The sequence below is a fragment of the Chroicocephalus ridibundus genome, chromosome 2 (genome assembly GCF_963924245.1).
Source record: "Chroicocephalus ridibundus chromosome 2, bChrRid1.1, whole genome shotgun sequence".
In the NCBI taxonomy this organism is placed as follows: domain Eukaryota; kingdom Metazoa; phylum Chordata; class Aves; order Charadriiformes; family Laridae; genus Chroicocephalus; species Chroicocephalus ridibundus.
The window spans coordinates 105,140,245-105,158,933 of NC_086285.1; the positions used below are offsets into that span (position 1 = coordinate 105,140,245).

At 44.1% G+C, this 18,689-nt stretch overlaps 1 protein-coding gene across 7 annotated transcripts in view; it reads left to right on the forward strand.

Annotated features, from left to right (window-relative positions):
• ZNF516 (zinc finger protein 516) overlaps window positions 1–18,689 on the forward strand; it is a 104,611-nt gene that overhangs the window by 76,871 nt on the left and 9,051 nt on the right. For 4 of the 7 annotated variants that reach the window (XM_063326415.1, XM_063326414.1, XM_063326416.1 and 1 more), the window contains 2 exons: window positions 10,504–11,982; window positions 16,965–17,069. In XM_063326415.1, coding sequence (XP_063182485.1) covers window positions 10,504–11,982; window positions 16,965–17,069 — 1,584 coding nt within the window. Of the gene's footprint in view, window positions 1–10,503; window positions 11,983–15,052; window positions 15,725–16,964; window positions 17,070–17,452; window positions 17,691–17,976; window positions 18,045–18,689 lie in introns of those variants that run through there. The other 3 variants (XR_010069987.1, XM_063326418.1, XM_063326419.1) reach the window with 3 other exon arrangements.

An 18,689-nucleotide genomic window follows, 5' to 3' on the forward strand; every position in this document is an offset into this window, starting at 1 on the left:
TCAATAGCTTAGAGCCTTCCTGCACCTCGAGGAAACTCTGCACATCCCACACCCTGCTGGGCTCAGCCCCTCACCTGTCCTGCAGCATCCTTGTGGCACCACGTAATGGTGATAGTTATAATCCAGCAATCTCACCCTCATCGAGGGCATCCAGTTTCCAGTGATGATAGTTCAGTCTGTCCAGTTTATGTCTTGGATTTGATCTGACTTGCTTCTTTTCCTTGTTCCAGCCCTGCTTTCTTCCATTCTCTTTCCAAACTCATCTTTTCTCTGAAAGCCTCAAAAAAAAGTTAACACAAGGAAACTGATTTTTTTTTTTTTTTACCCAAGTACAGTACAACTAGAGAATCTTCAAATGCTCGTAATGCTTTTAAAATTATAATCTAAGTTCACTTTGCTGTGATGTGCCACTGACTGACATGCAGACTAGAGATTCTTGACTGCCTTAAGTCTGTGAACGGAGCCACCAGCCATAGTAGTGTGGCCGTCGGCAGGAGAAACAAGGTAAATTAGGTCATACAGAGTTCCTTATTTCCATAGCTGTGCTACCTCTGTTATCACACTGGGCTTGCTGGCTGTAGTTTAGGTATTTCTGCAGAACCGTAGCCTACAGCGCAGCTGTACCCTCTGTTTTTAGACTGAGCAGCTCTAGTAAAGGGCTTTATGATGTATGGCAATACGCTACCCACGCTTAACAAACGATAGGAGAAATGAAATATTGGCTGAGGAATGTTAAGCTGTATGCGGTGGCTGCCAGTCCACAGTCCTGGCCTGGAAAGCCTTTCTCCGTAAAGTACTTGAAGGAAGAGGAACAGGTGGTGGTAAAGACGATGCTCCGGAGCAGACAGTGGGGCAAGTCTGACTGTAGGAACGAAAGGGAAAATCTCCAGGAAGATTTACAATTGTTTAGGTCTATGTTTGGAGCGGCTCTACAGGCAGGCTGCCACTTGCTTAAAAAAAAAAATAAAATTGAATCATAATTTTCCATCTCCTCTGCAAGTAGTTTTGATGTATCAAAACCAATTGCCCTTCTCTTTCTATGCCTTAAACTAAAAAAGCTAAAAAAAACCCCAAACCCAAAAAACAACACCCCCTGCTCAAATCCGACCCTCTCAAATTTAATTATGTGTCCTGCTGTGTTAATGGTCGTATGCCCTTTCTTTTCCCTCCTGCTACCTGCACCAAACTTAGCAGGCAGGGCCACACGCACAGAAATGCCTAGCAGCTACAGAGCATACTGAAAGTATTCTGCTTAGGTTTTGGACCAGTTCATACAGTAATTCTATTAACTCTGGAATTACGACAAAGCTGTGCTAGAGTCAAATTGGTATCATCTGGCCTAATCACTTCCTAATTTTGCAGAGCATTCCAGGGGTTTTATATCCCATAATTTTCTTTAAGTATATTACGAGCAGCAACATTTAAAGCAATGCCAAATTGTACAGTTTTCATCTTGGCAAGCAATCCCTGCAAGTGTTTTTGTGTTGGTCCTGTGTACGTATTCATCTCTCCCTCTGTTTTACCTGTAATTTATAGGTAAGTACTTGCCATTCCCTCACCACCTTCCAGGATCCAGACGGTGATGTGGGACTGTGAAGGTGCCTGTAATTTTTAAGCCGATGTAGTACCTTTGCTCCGGCTTGGTCTGCGAGTGGGATTGATGGACCCTTTCCTCTGCACCCACCTGGGAACTTTGGTGTTGCATATCCTAGAGGAAGAAAAGCAGGTTTGAAGTTTTGTGAGGTGAGGACAGAGTTGCAAAAGCCATGCATAAGGTGCACAACTCACTTTGGTTTCTCGGCACTGTGCTTTGCCCGACTGTAGCTGGAGCAGCCCTTCATGAGATGGGAAGACGTCGGGATGCTCTTGAAGCTCACAGGGCAAAGGAGGGCTGTGGGGCATGACTGGGAAGTCCGGTCCCCAGTCCCAGAAGGGGCTGTGCTGGGGATGCGAGCAGGATGCGGCAACAGCGTGGGGATTGGATGTATTAGTTGCAGCCTCGCTGCGTGAGGATGGACAGACTGGTGTCACCTCCCCGCAGCTCTTTATTTATAGAACAAGCTTTCTTCTCAACCAGCAAAAGCCCCACTGAAGTCTTAACTACCATGGGGTCAAGGTAGTGTGGATAAAGGGTGAAAAGGGCTCCTGGATATACTCTGATAACAGGAGCTACAGTTTTGCCTGCAGATAAGCACACGTTATTTTGTGGGGCTTTTCCCCTGCTGCTGGGCAGAGATTACCCTCATGGGCCTGTGTGAGAAATACAGAGGTGAAAGGATAGGGAAGTCATCGTTAGCTCTGCTGCTGCCCAGAATTCCTATGCACCATGTATACAATGACGTGTCAAAAAAAAAAGGAGGTACAGAGAGATGTGATGAACACTGGAAATGTCGTGTTGGTGGCACACTGCCAGCAGCAGCCATTTTACCCACACGTGCACTTTCACTTCATTGCGTGCTCTGCTGTGGATGCTTTCCTTCCCTCACCTTCACATGAAGTCTGTGTTGACTCTGGAAGGGCTGATACCTGGGAGGCAGGTCCCCAAAGCACTTGGTGCTAGAAGAGAGTTTGCGTTTGGGCTTCAGCACAAAGCTTTTTGCACTTGATGCGCGCCTGTGCGAAGCTGAGGGTGATGGAAAAGATACTATGCGAGAACAAGGTGGAGTAATTTGCACATGGAGCTGCTCTTGCAGCCAGTTGGCCGTTAGGAGGCTTGTAGCATCGGTACCCTAGATAACAACAAAGCCAAATACTCTTTAAGGAAAAGTTACATACAAGTAGCTGGAAAGATAAAGGTTACTGTGAACTTCGGGCTTGTTTTTCATCATGCCTCTGGTACCTAACAACATGCATTTCAGACTTCAGCCCAACAGATTTTGGACCTGATACCCTTTGCCACCTATTTCCTCAGTTACTTCGTTGGTGCCTACTCACAGATTGTGCTTGAAATTCCAACAACCCTGCTGGCATTTGCATCTGTGGCTGTGTGGATGGGGGATGGTTTCAGGCTTTTTTTTTTTTTTTTTTAAAAAAAAAAAGTGTTCCTTGAAGTGTGACATAACTCTAAAGCATTTCTGCTGTGCAAAGGAATTTGTAATTTTACTGAGCTAGGGAATACCTTGTAGAAAGGGGTCTTTTGTGTGCTGTACCGTAACTGTTCTCAGACTCAGATTTCACTCATCTTAAAAGGTTAAGTTTCAAATTTAATCAACTAAAATTTTTGTGTTTTTTTCCCCGATCACTTCAGTGACCTTTCAGATTCTTTCCAAAATTCAAAATTATGCATTATATAAGATAACAACAACAATAACCTAAAATAATTCAAAACCCTCAACATGTGCAGTCCAGAACTGAACAAACTTTATTGAATTAGTTTGATGGTTGCCTATTCATGTTTTTTGCTGCCCAGATTGTAAGAGCTCAGTGGGTTTTGTTTCCACAAGCAGCAGGTGTCCTCCCGGACAATGCCAGAGAGATTAGTCAAATGGAGACTGGGGAGTGTTAGGAGCGGTGTGCTCGGCTGGCCCTGTCCCGCTTCCATCCCCTGCAGTGTCCCCCTGTTCTGCAGAGGGAAGCAGGTGAATAATATAACAGGGCCCTTCAGCTATTTGCACGCTCGGGGCATGGAGGTACGGTGTTTTAAGCGTTTCACAGCAAGGGGGAAAAGGAACTTGCGGGTAAAGCTAGAAATTGTGGAGGGTAAAGTTAGTGAAATGAAGCAAACAGGACTTTGGAATAAATCTGTATGTTCTAGTTCCAGGAATTTTCTTGCACAAATGTGCAAGAAAAACAGCTGAAAAATAGCGTGGTCATAATAGAAGTTGAATTTAGGGCTCCAAACATCAGTCATTTAGTCATCATGGCATCATGCCACCATGGCATGGTGGTATTACTGTTCGAGAAGAAAAGTACAAGAAAAAAGCTAAATTTTGTTACTCTTAAGGTTCATAAAAACCCTAATGTTGCTTTGGTCGGATAATAATTTCCCCTCCCTGGCCCCACTCCCCAAACCCAGGGATACAAAACTGCAGTTCTCCTCTCTCTCCTTGTGAGACGATGCTTTTCCGTAGTCAACATCCTTTCCCAAAAAGTATTTGGTTGCAAGTTGACGGCTGCCATCATGCAGCCTTGCCCTGAAATTGTTGGCCGTGAGATTAAAAAGTCAGTAAGAAATCACTTTAGGATCTCTTAGGTTTAGAAAAGGAGGAGGAGACCATGAATGCAAGCTATACCAAAGGGCTGCTATTTCTGATTGGTAAAGCCATGATCTGCCTTTATTTGCTAAAGATGAAAGTATGGTGGTGTTAGAAATGTACAGCTGATGGTGTGGAAGTGAAAAGGTAACTCCCCAGCAGCTAGCCATGAAAACGATAGGAAAAAAAAAATTGTTGAAAAATAATACAGAAAAGCAGTGCGGTATAAAGCAGAAACATCTCTCTTGGGACCAGATGAAGGCAGGACTTCTTGGGGGGCCTGGGACTTGTTTTCTGTGCACTCCCGGGCTGTGGCGCAGGACGGTGTTAGTCCCCATCCCCCCGTGTATAGCCAAAGTGAAACCTCTGCAGGATGGGTTGAGCTGGTGGACTGATAAACCATCTGTATCAGCCAGCATCTCAATCTCAGGAGCTGCTTTGGATTTCTGCCCTGTTAAAAACATCAAACCTCAGCCAAAAACATTGTCAGTTCTAAAATTAGTCCGAGAGGAAGCAGGGGTATTAGTTGATCGTGTGCTTTCTACCCTTCAGCATCACCCTGTTACCTGCTGTCCTGCCCCATCCTGCAGTACCGAGTCCTCCAATCTGATCCTTGGTCATTTCTTTTTCTGAATTATTGTCGAGCTGGTGTAGCTCCGTCTGAAAACATCTAATAACATGTAAAGCAAGATGAACTTTGCAGGTGAGAAGCTGGATCTCGTATCAAAACACCGTAACTTTTTCTTCCCACTGTCATTGCAGCACGTGGCCTTGTGCTGTAAGAAAAGCTAAGAGGGTTTGTAGGAGGTGTCTCTCACTTCAAGCCCGCTTTGCCACCACGTTTGGCATCTGCTGAGTGACGCAGCCAGAGCAGAAAGCAGAGGGGGTGGTGGATAGCTTGTGGACTACAAGAAATAGAGATGCAAGCAGCTAGAACAGGGGGCATGGCTGGTGTAAGACAAATCATCCTCTGCAAAACAGATACCGGCTCTCTTTGAACAGCCCGACCCGCACTCAGATGATAAACCCTATCTGCCAAGAAGGGTCCGTGGGCTCACCGTTGAATGCTCAAGGAGTCTTTTCCTTAGCTAACCACATAGGGAATTAGTATGAAAGGAAGGGTGGTTTTGCCATATGTCTACAATGCAGTTGTAGTGCGTGGATATTGGCTTATTGAGGGGTTTTGGTTTGTTGTGCTGGTAGACCAAAGAGTAAGTCAGGCTTTCTGCCTCCTTGTGAAAAGGATGGATTTTTATCATGCGTTGATAATCCATGTTTTGTCCATATAGGTTTTACAGTCTCCAAGTGGTGTTCTACCACTTCCCTTGGCATTCATTCTGCAAGCTGCAAATACACGTAATTGGGGTTGGGTTTTTTCCTGTTCATGGTGAGTTTTCCTGCGTGCAGTTATATCTGATAGTTGTGATAGACTCCAGTGCTCAGAATGACATAATTCCCTCTTTTAGAGCCTGGCACTCCTGGGGAGGCTGCAGGCACTGGCCTGTCACCCTCCCATCTTCCCTCAGCCATGTGAGGGACACTTAACTCATCATCTTTGTTTTCTGGTTGGTTACTTTTCTGTTGCAGAACTCCTTCTGACTTGTCTGTATTTGCAGATCTGCACAGATATTCCGGGGGCATCGAGTATTTTTGTTGGACCTTCTTTCACAGGATAAAAGACCTCAATTATCTGCTGCAAACTTGCTTTTCTGCCTTCTTCCCCCTGCCATGTCCCATTGTATTGTTCTTAGCGTGGGCTTTACATAGTGCCCATTACTGTTTTTTTGGTGTGTGTATATATATACCTAATGGTGTGTATATATATATATATTTTAGGATTTTTTTATATATATATATATTTATATTTATTTTTATATATATATATATAAATGCGACCAGCATGGCCATCATGTAAGTATATTCTTCAGAGTGGTAGTTTTAGTTTGTTGTTTGTTTTTTTTTGTAATGCATACTTATATTTGTGAAAGCTAAGCTCAAGAACCTTACCGAGTACATTCATATTTTACTTGACCTCTATTGTAACATCTGTTATTTTCAACATCACTGCTTCCCAGATTTCGCCCTCCCACTGCATGGATTTTTTTGGATTGTTTCCCTTCACTTGTCTTAGCCTGCCTTTTTCCCCAAATGTATCTTATTTGATTATTTTCAGACTGCATTTCTATTCCCTCTAAGTCCCTGTGCATTATTTCCTTGTCCCCGTTATTTTTGCAGCTTCTCCAAATGCGATATTTCCTGGAGATTTAAGTTAGCATGCTGTCTAGAGTCTCTTCTGGATCATTAAAGAAAATACCAAGTGAAACAGGACCTAATACAGGTCTTTGCAATATTGCACCTTCTTCCAATGTTATCCTTTGCTTTTATCGTGATTTATTTGCAGTCAGTTTTCAAATCGAGCCATAGCACTCATCTCAAAGTGCAAATCACTATCAAATGTTTACTAAAAGTCAAACACATCACATCTGCTCCTTTTCCTTCGACTCCTAGTGCTGTAATGCTAGCCAGAAAAGGGGCCAATTTCTAGCCTGTTCTGCTCTTCTGAATAGAAATCACGGTTTCATTGTCCTCGGGCTTGTAGCCTGGTTTACTTTATAGGAAGCCTCATGAATTAAAACAGCTGTGCTGCCCGTTCTGAAATTCGGTTTTGTGGAGAAACAGAGCTGGGGAGAAAACAAGTGGAGTTTATGCATGTGAGGGGGAGAAGGAGAAGAGGTGCACGTGTCTGTGGGGAGAAGGGGAGTCACTTTTATCTGCCTGTGTTAGATATGTAACTAAGTGATGGCAATTAGTTATGTTTCTGAAGAATTGGTCGAATCCCTGAATGTTCCTGTGTTTCTGGGACATGGCTTCCCGTATACTGAAGTGTTCAGTGCTGCACTGCTTTGCTCTCCTGTGGTCTGCGATGCCATCGGTATTTGAAGCTATGGTCAAACTGAAGGCACGAGATGGCATCAGCAGCCACCTCCTAGCTGGCCATCTTGTAAAATAGGTCTGCTTCAGCTGTTGGCCGGGTATCCATGGCACAGAAAAACTGTAACGTTTCAGGGATGTGGTAAAAGGACCTTCATCACTCTTACATGCAACAGGTAAACAGCCGTTTTGGGTAAGAAACAAAGGAATTGAGACAAACTTGGGTCCATGAGAGGGACTGTAGGATAAAAAGTGAGAGCATGCTTAGACAAGAACTCTTGCAATAGGGAAATGTGAGTTATAGTCCCTGGAGATCATGCAAAAGGCATCCCATTCATGGCTTTTTGCTTTGACCTGGCCATAATAAAATCTTGAAAGTTTCTGGTGACAGTAATGCCTGCACTGCGCTGGTTAGAGCAATATTTTATACCAGTGATTTAAAAGGTTTGTTAGTACCCCTTTTCAGCTGGGGCAAGCGGCTGGGAGCAGGCAGAAATAAATTAAATCTATTTTTGTAAAAAGGCTCTGCCTATATTATTGGGTTGCATACCATCTCTTCTTTCTCTTGTCTGTGTCTCCTCTTTCCCCCTGGCTTCTGCTACCTGCTTGCAGCCGCCCATCCTGGACCACCACCCATGACGGGAAGGATGGCACATTTCAGCCTGGGTGTTGATGTATGTGGAGGGTTGGGTCCCTGGTGGAGAGCAGGATGGAGCTAGGGAAAAGCTTATGCTGTGCTTTGTGCTGGTGAAGAAGTTTGAGTTGGCCTGCAGGTGAAGAGCCTGTTTGTCCAAATCTTGGGGAAGGGGGTAGGGGTGTGGTTTGGTTTTGTTTTGTTTTTCTAGAAGCCTAGCTTGAGCAATTAACACAAATGTTGCTATTGAGGCTCCTGATCTAAGCGTTTACAATTATTCCTGGTATGTTCAGTACTGTTTGTGTGAGACATCAGAGGAATTGAATCTAGCAAGACGCTACGAAGAGATGTTAGAAGCTCTGTTTTGTAATAACCTTACAAATTTTTATATATTGTACTGACAGCGTATCCCTTTAGCATTGTGGCAACTGCAGCCCTAGATATGCCTTAGAAATGCCTTCATCGTTTTTCTACTCCGTGCTACATTTTCCACCTGGAAAATTCCTTTTTCTTTGGAGGCTGCATTAAAGTAATAGGGCTAAAAGGACTGTAGCCACCTCTAGATGTGCAGTCCCAGGCTTTACCCCCGTGGTCTGTCTCTCTGCTTCTTCCTCCTCCCCCCTTCCCCAAGCACAGATCTCGAGACCAAGCCCAGACCTAACCCATTCCACCTGTTCGGCTTTGTCCTCTCTGCTGAAACAGCACAGTACATATATTTTGACCAAGTCAGAAAGCATCACGGAGTGTCTGAGGTACTCAGAGCAGCCCGGGACTCTGGGCATCTGCCGATTCACCCCTTCATCGCGGCTGCCCAGGTGGACCAAGGAGCAGCTGGAGCCTCCAAGCCCCAGCTGGAGCTGGGCTAGTGGTGGTCCCCCACCTCCCTCCTCTGCCTGCTCTGCTCAGCGTAGCCAGTAGGTCGGTTCAGTCTCTGCTGAGTACTGCTACAATTGAATGGTTTGGTTTTGCTTTGCTTTATTGTTTACTACGATGATCAAAGGAGCCACTCCTTCTGATCGTAAAGAGAAGCCTTGAAGTCTTATTTAAGAGCACAAATATTTTGGGCTTTGACAGATGTGCTTTGAAAATAGCACAGATGTGCAGTGTCAGATTTCACCTCTGCATGCAGTGTCTTTGTTTTAAACTGTAAATTTGGCTAGTAGTGCTGGGCATGTGCTTTCCCAAAGCCTTGCCCCCCTGCAACACAGGAAAAACAAGTTTCTGGATTGTGGTTCCCCCCCCCCAAATTTACGCACTTAGGGAATTTAAAAGGAAGACAATATTGGCAGAGTGAGCGCTCAGCCCTGCAAGGCTGCAAATCTGTGGGTTATTTTTAACCTAATTACCTTGAATTAAACAAAACGTTAAGAATTTTTTGCTTGAATTGAAGGTGAGGCTAAGTAGACTTTATTTGCAGTGAAACTCCAGCTGAAGACATGCATCTTCCATTGCGCCGTGCAGAATAATGCCCGTGGCATTGCGCTGCACTAACCAACAGCGCTTGATTTTCTGAAGCACTGGCTTTGGTGAGTTGATGCGAGAGGATATGCAGCTCTAGAGCAGTTCACTCCTTTGCCGTTTTCACCCCTCCTACGGATGCAGTGATCACTTTGGGCTGGTGACATTTTAGATGGAGCATGGTCTCCTTACACTTGCCTGGCAGTGGCTCATTAACTACATGTTAATTGAAACTGAAAGTTTGTCAGATGATTCAATTCAGTTACATGTTAAATGGATTCAGTGCAGTAGGCATTACTGCTGTGGTGAAAATCTCTGTGGAATTGATTTGTGAACTGATTTGGAGGGATTCAATGGCTGCTTCAATGGCTCGGAGAGATCGGCATCGGGAGAGCGGGCAGAGGTAGCTGTGCTCCCAGCAAAACAAATGCTACTCTTCTCTTTCCCCCTAAATGGCTTTAATTATTGCCCAGTATGGTCCCTTTCCAGGACATGTGTTATGTAGATAAATTTACTCTGGAGAGCCGAGATGTGAAGAAGAAAATGTGGGAGAATCGAAAGTCTGGTTTGAATTCTGTAATCTAAATGGCTAAAAATGTTGAATTCCTTATCTCAGTGGATCAAGTGGTCATAAAATTTTCCTACAGTTTGACTCAAACACGGAAGTATGTTGAAAAAAAGAAGTATCAGCTTTAAACTAAGGGGTGGAAAATTCAAAATTTACATCCTCCGTAACTCATCTTTTATACTTGGCCACTGCAAAAGTCCCTCTTAAGCGAGCAGTTTGTTCTATATGCGGTGCCTGCTTATATGCTTGATTTCTGTGTGGAGCCAATTTTTGTTGCTGAGTTATAAACCCTTTGAAAATAGGGGCTTGTAATGGAAGCACTGACAGACCTTTAAGTAGGTCAGTCTTATCTGGCTCCGTTATCTTTGCTTTTGTTAAAGCATTAAATGGTTGCATATTTGTTTATTTTTCTCACAGTCCCAGAATTTTAACATGGGTATATTATTGAATTGTTCTTTCTTCAAAATGTCATGAACATGCGGCATTGGAGAGTTTATCCAGACTTTGCCATCATCTTTAAAAGTAAAATGAACTGTTTTGTCTTATTTCAAGATTTTCTTGCTTATACAGTACATTTAGTCTGTAGCATGTCATTACAATACTAATACCAAAGTTTGCTTTTTCTCCTGCTATTTTGCTCTAGTCTTGAGTTTTGCTCTATCTTTCGGGCTCCTTTCTGCATAAAATGACAATGATGGTTTTTTGTTTGTCCCATTCAGATGAAAAGCCATACCGTTGCAACTTTTCTGAAAAGGAAACCCCGATGGTAACATCTCAGTTGGATGAACACCCGAAGCTGGGAAGCCGCAACACCAGAGAAAACGAGGCCAGGGAATCTAAACCCGAGATTCCTGCCCTGGTGTCAGCCCTGGAGAGTGTCATCAAGCAGCCCTTTTCGAAATACCAAGATGTAAAATGTTCTGCAGACATCAAGATGCCAGCATTTCACCACAGCCAAGGGCTTCCTTGCTCCAGTCGCATTGCTAGCTTTGCAGCGGGTGTGGGCCAGACATCTTCAAACATGGTTATGGACTTGAAAACGTCACTTGAAGTGCAGGCTAGTCGCACAAGAGAAAATTTGCTAGACTTAAACAGGGAGCATCCTCTGATAGAAAAAGGTGCTGAAGCTCAAGAGGTAGCTCCACTCGATTTGAGTGAAAAATCAACAAGGGATAATTCATGCAATAAAAATCTGAATACGTCCTTGCAGGCTGCTTTAATTGTCTACCCGTGTCCTTTCTGCAGTCACAAGACCTACTACCCTGAAGTCCTGTGGATGCACAAAAGAATTTTGCACAAAATCAGCTGTAACTCGATGGTCCCCCCTTGGGTTCAACAGAATGGATTCAAGAGTATTAAAAACAACCTGGTCTTTCTGGCGAGGAGTGGGCGTACTGGCCCCCCTCCTGTTCTTGGCGGTAAGGAATGCCAGCCTTTGCCCGTTGCCAGATTTACGCGCACTCAAGTGCCAAGTGCATTGCCAGGGTCCAAAAGCAACTCTCTTTCTGTTGGGATGACTGGGAAATCTGGGAGTACGCATCAGTCAAAGGACGGTCATGCCTTTGGACACTGTGGTCCACGCTTATCAGGTCTAGAGGGGTACAGGCAGCCCAAGTTAAACCATTCCCAGGAGCAATACAGCATAACAGCACAACAAAAAAGTAAATATGAAGCGAATTCCAAACTTATGCAAATGGGAGCCTATAGCAGAAGTGTAACGCCTACTCAGACGGTCATATCCAGGCCTAGCACACAGCCCACCAACAGTAAGCAAGTGGAAAAGTACATGGTTCCCCAAGGAAGTACTAGTTTTGCCCCTCCAGGTAAGCACTGTGTGTCTGACTCCATGAAGGCCAAATTCAACCCACCGCCACAGTATCATCCTCTGTGTAAAAGCGAGCAGTACACTAAACATGAAGAGCCATCGGTGCCTCAGAGGGAGTCTCACATGAAGGCTGGGAATGAAATGAGGACATTGGCAAACTGCACAGCGGTAGCACGAGCAAGTCCACTGCTGCAGCCCCAGCCTAGCCCCACGGTAGTTTCTCCGGCTTTACACTCCAGCAAACAGGATCTGGGATCGGATGGGCATGAGAAACGTTTGGACGTTTTAAATATTTTTAAAACATACATTCCAAAGGACCTTGCTTCATTGTACCAAACCTGTGGTGCCAACAGCCCTGTCCTGGACCACACAGGTAAGATTTTCACAAGCCCTTCCTTAGCTGTGGACATGGCTTGCTTGTTCCTGCTGCATTTGGAGCCATGACATGCTGTTTCATAGTTTCTTCCTTCTCTCCCTTTAACGGTTGGGATTACAAGTTCATTTTTTTTATCATTTCTGGATAGGCTTGAATAGGTTTGTTTGCCAATCTCTAACGTTACAGATCTCCCCCTCTTGCACTGTGTGACATTTCTGTCGCAGGTTAAATGTATCTGGTTCCACCTGGAGTATTACTGTTCCTTTGTCCCCTCCCTTCCAGCAGGCTCAAGTTACACAGATGTGCTGTCACACGAAGATCCCCCTGATATGCTGGTGCTGGCACACATCATCATCTTTTTGCTTCGGGCAAAATAAACATCCTCTGGGGCTTATCTGTGATGTTATTTTGGAGGTTTTGTTCAATTTTTTCTGCAAACAAGTCTTCCAACAATAGAGAGAGATAATCACTTGTCAGTGTCCTTTGTCTTTCTTGACAAAAGTCTTAAGATCTTCCTTGTCCATATCAAAGACTGCTATCCTATTTTTCAAATGATTCTTTTGATCTGTTTGTATGTTTATAATTAAAAAGAGGTAGGGCCGAATACGTGGCTGCTAATTCACCTAAGCAGGAAAGGCAGTTGTGCAAATAGCCAGTTTAAAAGTTCAGGGACTAAAAAAGTATCAGAGCTCTCCTTCTGTCTCTTGCCAGTCAACTGCCGTGTAAAAAGAAAGGGGGGGGGAAGAGAGAGAAACCTATGTATTTGCATTTGAAACCATACTGTTTGATGATCTGCCAGAATTAGTTTGTCTTGGTGGAAACTGAAAATCACACTGATTTATTACTCTTGAGATGGGTGTGTGTGTGTATGGGGGGGGAGAATGGGAGCCATAGTCCCAGCTCTCACCATTTGTAAAACTTCCCTTTTTTTTTTATATGCTGCTTCTCTTTGTAGAAGTTGTGCAAGAGCTGAACTCCACATAGAAAGAGCATGCATTCCAGACCAGTGTTCTGGTGTCCTCACCTGACATTGTTCTCTTTTGTCAAAAGCATGTGCAAAATGGAGCTTCTAACCCCATTTTGCAAGTGTGATGAAACCCAGGACATTTGGACGCTGGTATTTTAAGGACAGCTATGGTCTAGTGCCCAGAACGTGCGTGCAAGTTGACCACTCTGGCAGCTGGGAGGCATGGAAGGAGCCGTAGTGTTTGGTCAGGTCTTGATGGAAGGCCTTTTGGAGAAGAAGACAGGAGGGCAAAATCTATCTGAAATGGTCCAAGGGGTGCACCTTTCAACCACTCCATTGTCGGGTTTGCTCAATCATTTAAAAAGTAATGCTGCGTAGGGGCCGGCTGTTACTTGTTACTGTTGAGTAGATTGTTTCGCAGGTGGCTAGAGGCTGTGTGATGATTGCAACTAACATCAGGCTCCTGGTTTTCGTTAAGGAAGCAGAGGAGGGCATGCTCGGTTTCTAAAACTGCAGGGTCAGTGTTCCTGTTGTAGTCCAGCCCGCTTTGCTTTTGCCATCCCAGTGCCTAGGAATGCTTGAAGTTTTTCCCTGCCCACTTCCTGCTCTAAATACCGGTTAATTGTTCCACCATCAGCTTGGGGTACCTTCACATGGGTTCCCTCCTTGATCTTATTTAATACTACATTGTGTCAGCCTGCTCAGAGAAGTCTTACTGATCCAGTGAAGTCCTAGCCGTGTTAAGCCGTGTTTCTAAGCGAGGAACTAGAAGCTGGCTTAGTGAATGCAGGCACCAGAAAACCCATGAGGACCGCTGGGGCAAAGTAAAGCAGGGACAGGGTTTCCAAGGAGGTCACTATTTACCTGCTTTTTAAAAGAGGGATTTTATTGCCAAAATGTTTTTGCTGGGCAGTGATTTCCAGAGACACTTTAACTGAAAGTTATTTAGTGCCCATCTCTGCTTTGAAATCTCTTCTTTCATTCCAAGTGTTTTATAGCAATCAAGTTTTCAGAATTTGAAACCTCTTTTTTTATGTAGCTTGTCTTCATTTTATATACAACTTCCAGGTTGTTGATGGTTCTCCAGACCAATTGGCATGATGGCTGTTTTTCATAGCACTAAAATAAAAAGCTGCTGCAGGCAAAAGGAACGAGGTCCTACCAACTGCAAATAGAGGAGGGTAAATGAACCTTGTCTGAAATAACACATGGCCCTAGACTGAGCCCTCTGAGTCAGTATGCATCATACAGTTTAGTCTTAATATGGCAATGGGAGTATGGCAATCATGACATAAAGGACAACCAGAAATCCCACTTAGGTATACTGTTTGTCACTTCCCCCCCCCCCCCAATTGATTGTTCACGATAGACTTGACTTGGGTGTTTGGTATACGACCTCATCTTAGATCACACTAGAATATTTAGTGTGTGGTAGCGCGGTGTTCAACTTCCTTTAAAATGGCTGGATTTATTTCTGGGATCCTTTCTTTTACATTTGTGTTTATTCCAGTGTGTCCTTGGAAAAGAGAGTTGTTGTACGTACTGTTGTGATACAGCTGCAAACCCAAAGCTTGCTGTGCTTAGGCTAGGTTTGTTTCACGTTGCCCAGCTTCCCAGACGCTTGTAGGGAGAATCTTATTGTTATATTTAATAGTAGTTATTTATTTTATTCATGATATTTACATGAATCACCATCTTAGGAAAGGATGGGTTATGGCAGCAGATGCACTCTTTCTGTGGGGCTCCTTTGAGACCAGCTTTGAGCATCGGTTTCGCAGGAGCTCCCATTCAGATGGTGACGTTCGTTTACCTTAATTTGCTAACACCTGTAGTCATCTACCCTCTTTTGTTCACATATAGGATAATCTGAGTGACGACTCATAGGGGTATTGCCTTGCAGCGGTGATGCCCATCCCTCAAAGCTCTGAACTATCAAAAGCCTTATGGTGCTCCTTAGGAAATGCAACAATGGCAAATATACCTGGAAACAATCCATTTTTTCCACCTGCTTTTTAAATAAGTGAGTGCTTTTTAATAAAGTGAGTGCCAGGGTGGGGTTAGATGAAAGTCCTAACACGCTCACCTTTGGCGTTTGTACAGGTTACACAGGCTTACAACAGTATCCTTGACCTGCCCTCATGCACGACTCAAGTGGGAGCAGCGCTTCCATGAAGGCTGTCGGATCAGGCCCATAATGGCTGCTGAGACGAGCATATTCACCTTTGGCAGAGGGACACTTGGGGTACAGAGAGATTAAATGTCTTCCCAGAGGTGGCAGAAAACCACCTGAGGAACCCAGGTCTCCTGAGGTTCCCGAGAGCCGCTCTGCTGGTACCAGAGCCCTGCACTGCCTGTCCCTGCCTGTCCAGCGGCCAGCACAGCGATCCGGCAAAGGCCACGTCTGGTCCCTCAACACACTTCACACAGCTTCGCTTTTGAGCTCGCAGCCGTAGTTCTGGCCAGTAAGGGGAAAACTCTAGTAACAGACCAGAAAATCTGCTTTAATCTTGACTGCCTTACAAGGCAAATCTGTCACCTTATAGTACAGTGAAGCTCTCGTTGAAATTTATGTCATTTTTTTTTTTTCCCCTTTGGTGTGCGTGTGTGGGTATACGTGATCTGGATTTGCCCCTAAATCATGATCTTGTATTTGACTGCCGGGAACTTAGTTGTTGGGAGTGTGTGTTCAGCTACATTACACAGGCTGTGCTGCCATCTGCAGGAGGTGCTATTATAAAAAGAGAAAACAATTTTGTGAGGTGTTGGGGTTTGTTTTGTTTTTGTTTGTTTTTTTGTGGGTTTTTTTTTTTTTTTTTTGCCAGCGAGACATTTCTTTTCACTATATGCTATGGTAAAAACATTGCAGGACACTTGGTGCCATACTGGCAGGGTAAATGGCAGCCTGTCGTCTTTTCCATTCGTTTTCAGATACAGCATCTGTATTTTGGGTGAGTGCTCCGGCATCCTGCAGTTGATTTTTTTTCAATTGTGGGTTGGTTTTTTTTGTTGCCACTTCTTTTGTTCAGAATTTTATTCTTTTTAAATGCTGTAACGGGGTGGGGGGGAATGAAGGAAAAGCTGAAACTTCACTTCCGCTGACAACCCCGAGAATTTCTTTAAAAGCCAAAGTATTCTAGTGGCAAATGGAAACATCAGCTCTTTCCTTCTGAGGGTGTTTTACCAAAATAGAAAAAATGATGTTCAAATGTATTTTTTTTAATAATAAAAAAGCCCAATAAAAGTCAAATGTGTCTTTTTTGATCAGCAGCAAAAAGACAAAGACCAGCCCTTTAAGTCAGATGCTGTAAACTGACCTTTGGAGAAAAAGGAGAGGTTTGAGCGGTTTCCCACAAATGCTAATGGCCTAGAAAACATGTTTACCCAGGGCTGGGGGAAGGCTGCTGTGCTGCTACCAGCTCAAAATGTCCGGAATGACACTTTCATTCACAGATGTCTTTCGTCTGTGCCTCAGAGGTCCAGGGTCAAAGCAGCACCGGCAGGCAGGTAGGCAGGGGCGAAAGGTTTGATCAGTCTGTGATGGCTCCGCTCGCTCTGCATTTGTCTCTGAGGTATTGCCGCCCGGGGGGGACAGTCGGGCTCTGGTCCTACTCACTTCCTATTATCCATGTGACTTGTCTCCGCCACGCTGGAGTCACTTTGATTTGCCTGATGTACTGCTTGACAAAGCTGGGTGATGGCTGAGAAGTGGATCCAGCTGCTCTGAAAAGCGCACACCTGACATGCCAGTCCTGGTGCGGGCACATCATGGGGAGCATTTTTTAATTCAATGTAATTTATGCATTCTTGCAGTCCTGTGTGTGCCTGGCCTGTCAGCCAGTGCCTAGATGAAGGCTGACAGTTGTCATCCAGGGCCTGAAGGTAGCCTCACATAATGACACATTAGACATACTAATGATGTTTTCTTCTGGCATAATGTTTTCTTCTCAACTTTCCTCTCTCCTCTCCCCCTCAACCCCTCCTCCCTCCCATCCTCCCTCCCTCCTGACTACAGGGATGCTCAGGACACAAACACGCCAAGGAGACTGCGTCTGCAGAGAATGTGGAAAATGCTTTACCCAACCCAGTCACCTCAGGACTCATCAAAGGTCCCACACAGGTACCTTTTCACACTCGCTCTTGCTTGTTCCCTTTCCCGCTTGCCTGCTTTTGGATCCGGCTAACAAAATGCCAAGAATTACACTGCACATACCATGATAACCTAAGTAATTCCAGTACCTAAATCTAATAGACAGGTTTTTTATTTTTATGACTATTGCTCTTGTTCTCCGGATATTGCTTACCTGATCCCCGCCCGAACTCCATAAAATTGCAATGCATTTAAGATGAGTCTGTTTGCAAATGTTTTATTTTAATTAGAGAGTAGGGTACTCAGAAATGAATATGCTAATGAATTCTGTTGCCACCAGCACAAATTGAAATCAAAGTACCCCTTTCAGCACAACATAAGGCTTTGTTTTGCCTCATCATTGCTGTTGACAGGAACATTTTTGCGGGAAACGAGATTTTTCCGCAGACCGGTCAGCCCTAAAATGGGAAATCCCTACCAGCCATTTTTAACCTCTCGTGGTCTGCGGTTGAAGCTGTAGGAGGCTAAAGCCACCGGTGTCGAGAGACCTCCTGAGCATTGCATGAGACAGTAAGACTAGCGGGTTCCTCTTGAAAAGTGTGAATGATGCATACATAAGCCAGTCTGATGCAAAATGACAGAGGCCAAATGGTAAGTAATGCAAGAAGAGAGTCCCTTTACACATACACTGATAATTAATGTTGTCAGTGATTGCTTTCTTCAGCGCCGAAGTCTGAATTAAAAAGGGCAGTGGCCCTAGGCTGCCATTAGCACACTCTCTTACAGTAAGTGTTACGGTAAATTGGTATTTTCCGGCCACAGGCTAGTAGCTGGTGTCTTTTTTTGAACGTGGTTAATCTGTAATGGTCTCAAATAATGTACACACACTAACGAAGCTTGAATGTTCATCTGTTAACAAGCCCCCTTGTTCCCACAGTGGTATTTGAGTCTAATGGACTCCGAGGTACTGAAGTTCACACCACCTCCGCAGATGCCCCAAAACAAGTATGTTTTACAATTAATTGGATGTTTGGTTTTTAATGTGGTAGCTGGGAAAAAGTGGCACAGTGATACTCATCACTAAAGCGCTGACTGTTTTATAACATGTATAAATAATAACGGTGTTGCTTGATTTTTACCTCTTAAATTTTTTAAGCGTTTTATCGAAGTCTATTATATAGAGAGTCAGTTAATTGTAGAGCAGGTAGCTAGCGTTAAAGTAAACATGTATTTGGGGACTGGGTGGGATAGCTAACTCTGTAATGCACAGTGATATGTAATAGTGAGATAGTACATAAAGAATTCCTGGAAATAATTTGATTTTACAACTAACAAATTTTCTGCTGCAACACTACAATTAACGCTTAGGCTGTATTTTTCTGAAGAGTATTTGTACCCTGATATCCCGTATCTGGCCTTTGAAAGGCTCTCATCCTCCCGTTTCTCTAGACTCTGTGTGGCAGTGTGCTTTCCTGTTTCTAGTATACAGAGTTTCCCATCTTAGCTAACACTTCTCAGTGCTCTGAATTATACATGACAAAGCTGTTATATAGAAAACCATTAAACTGAATTTGTTTCATGTATCTTACGTCTTTGGAGACCAGTATCATCACCTGGACCTTCCCACTCCATATTCCAGCGTGGCAGCTG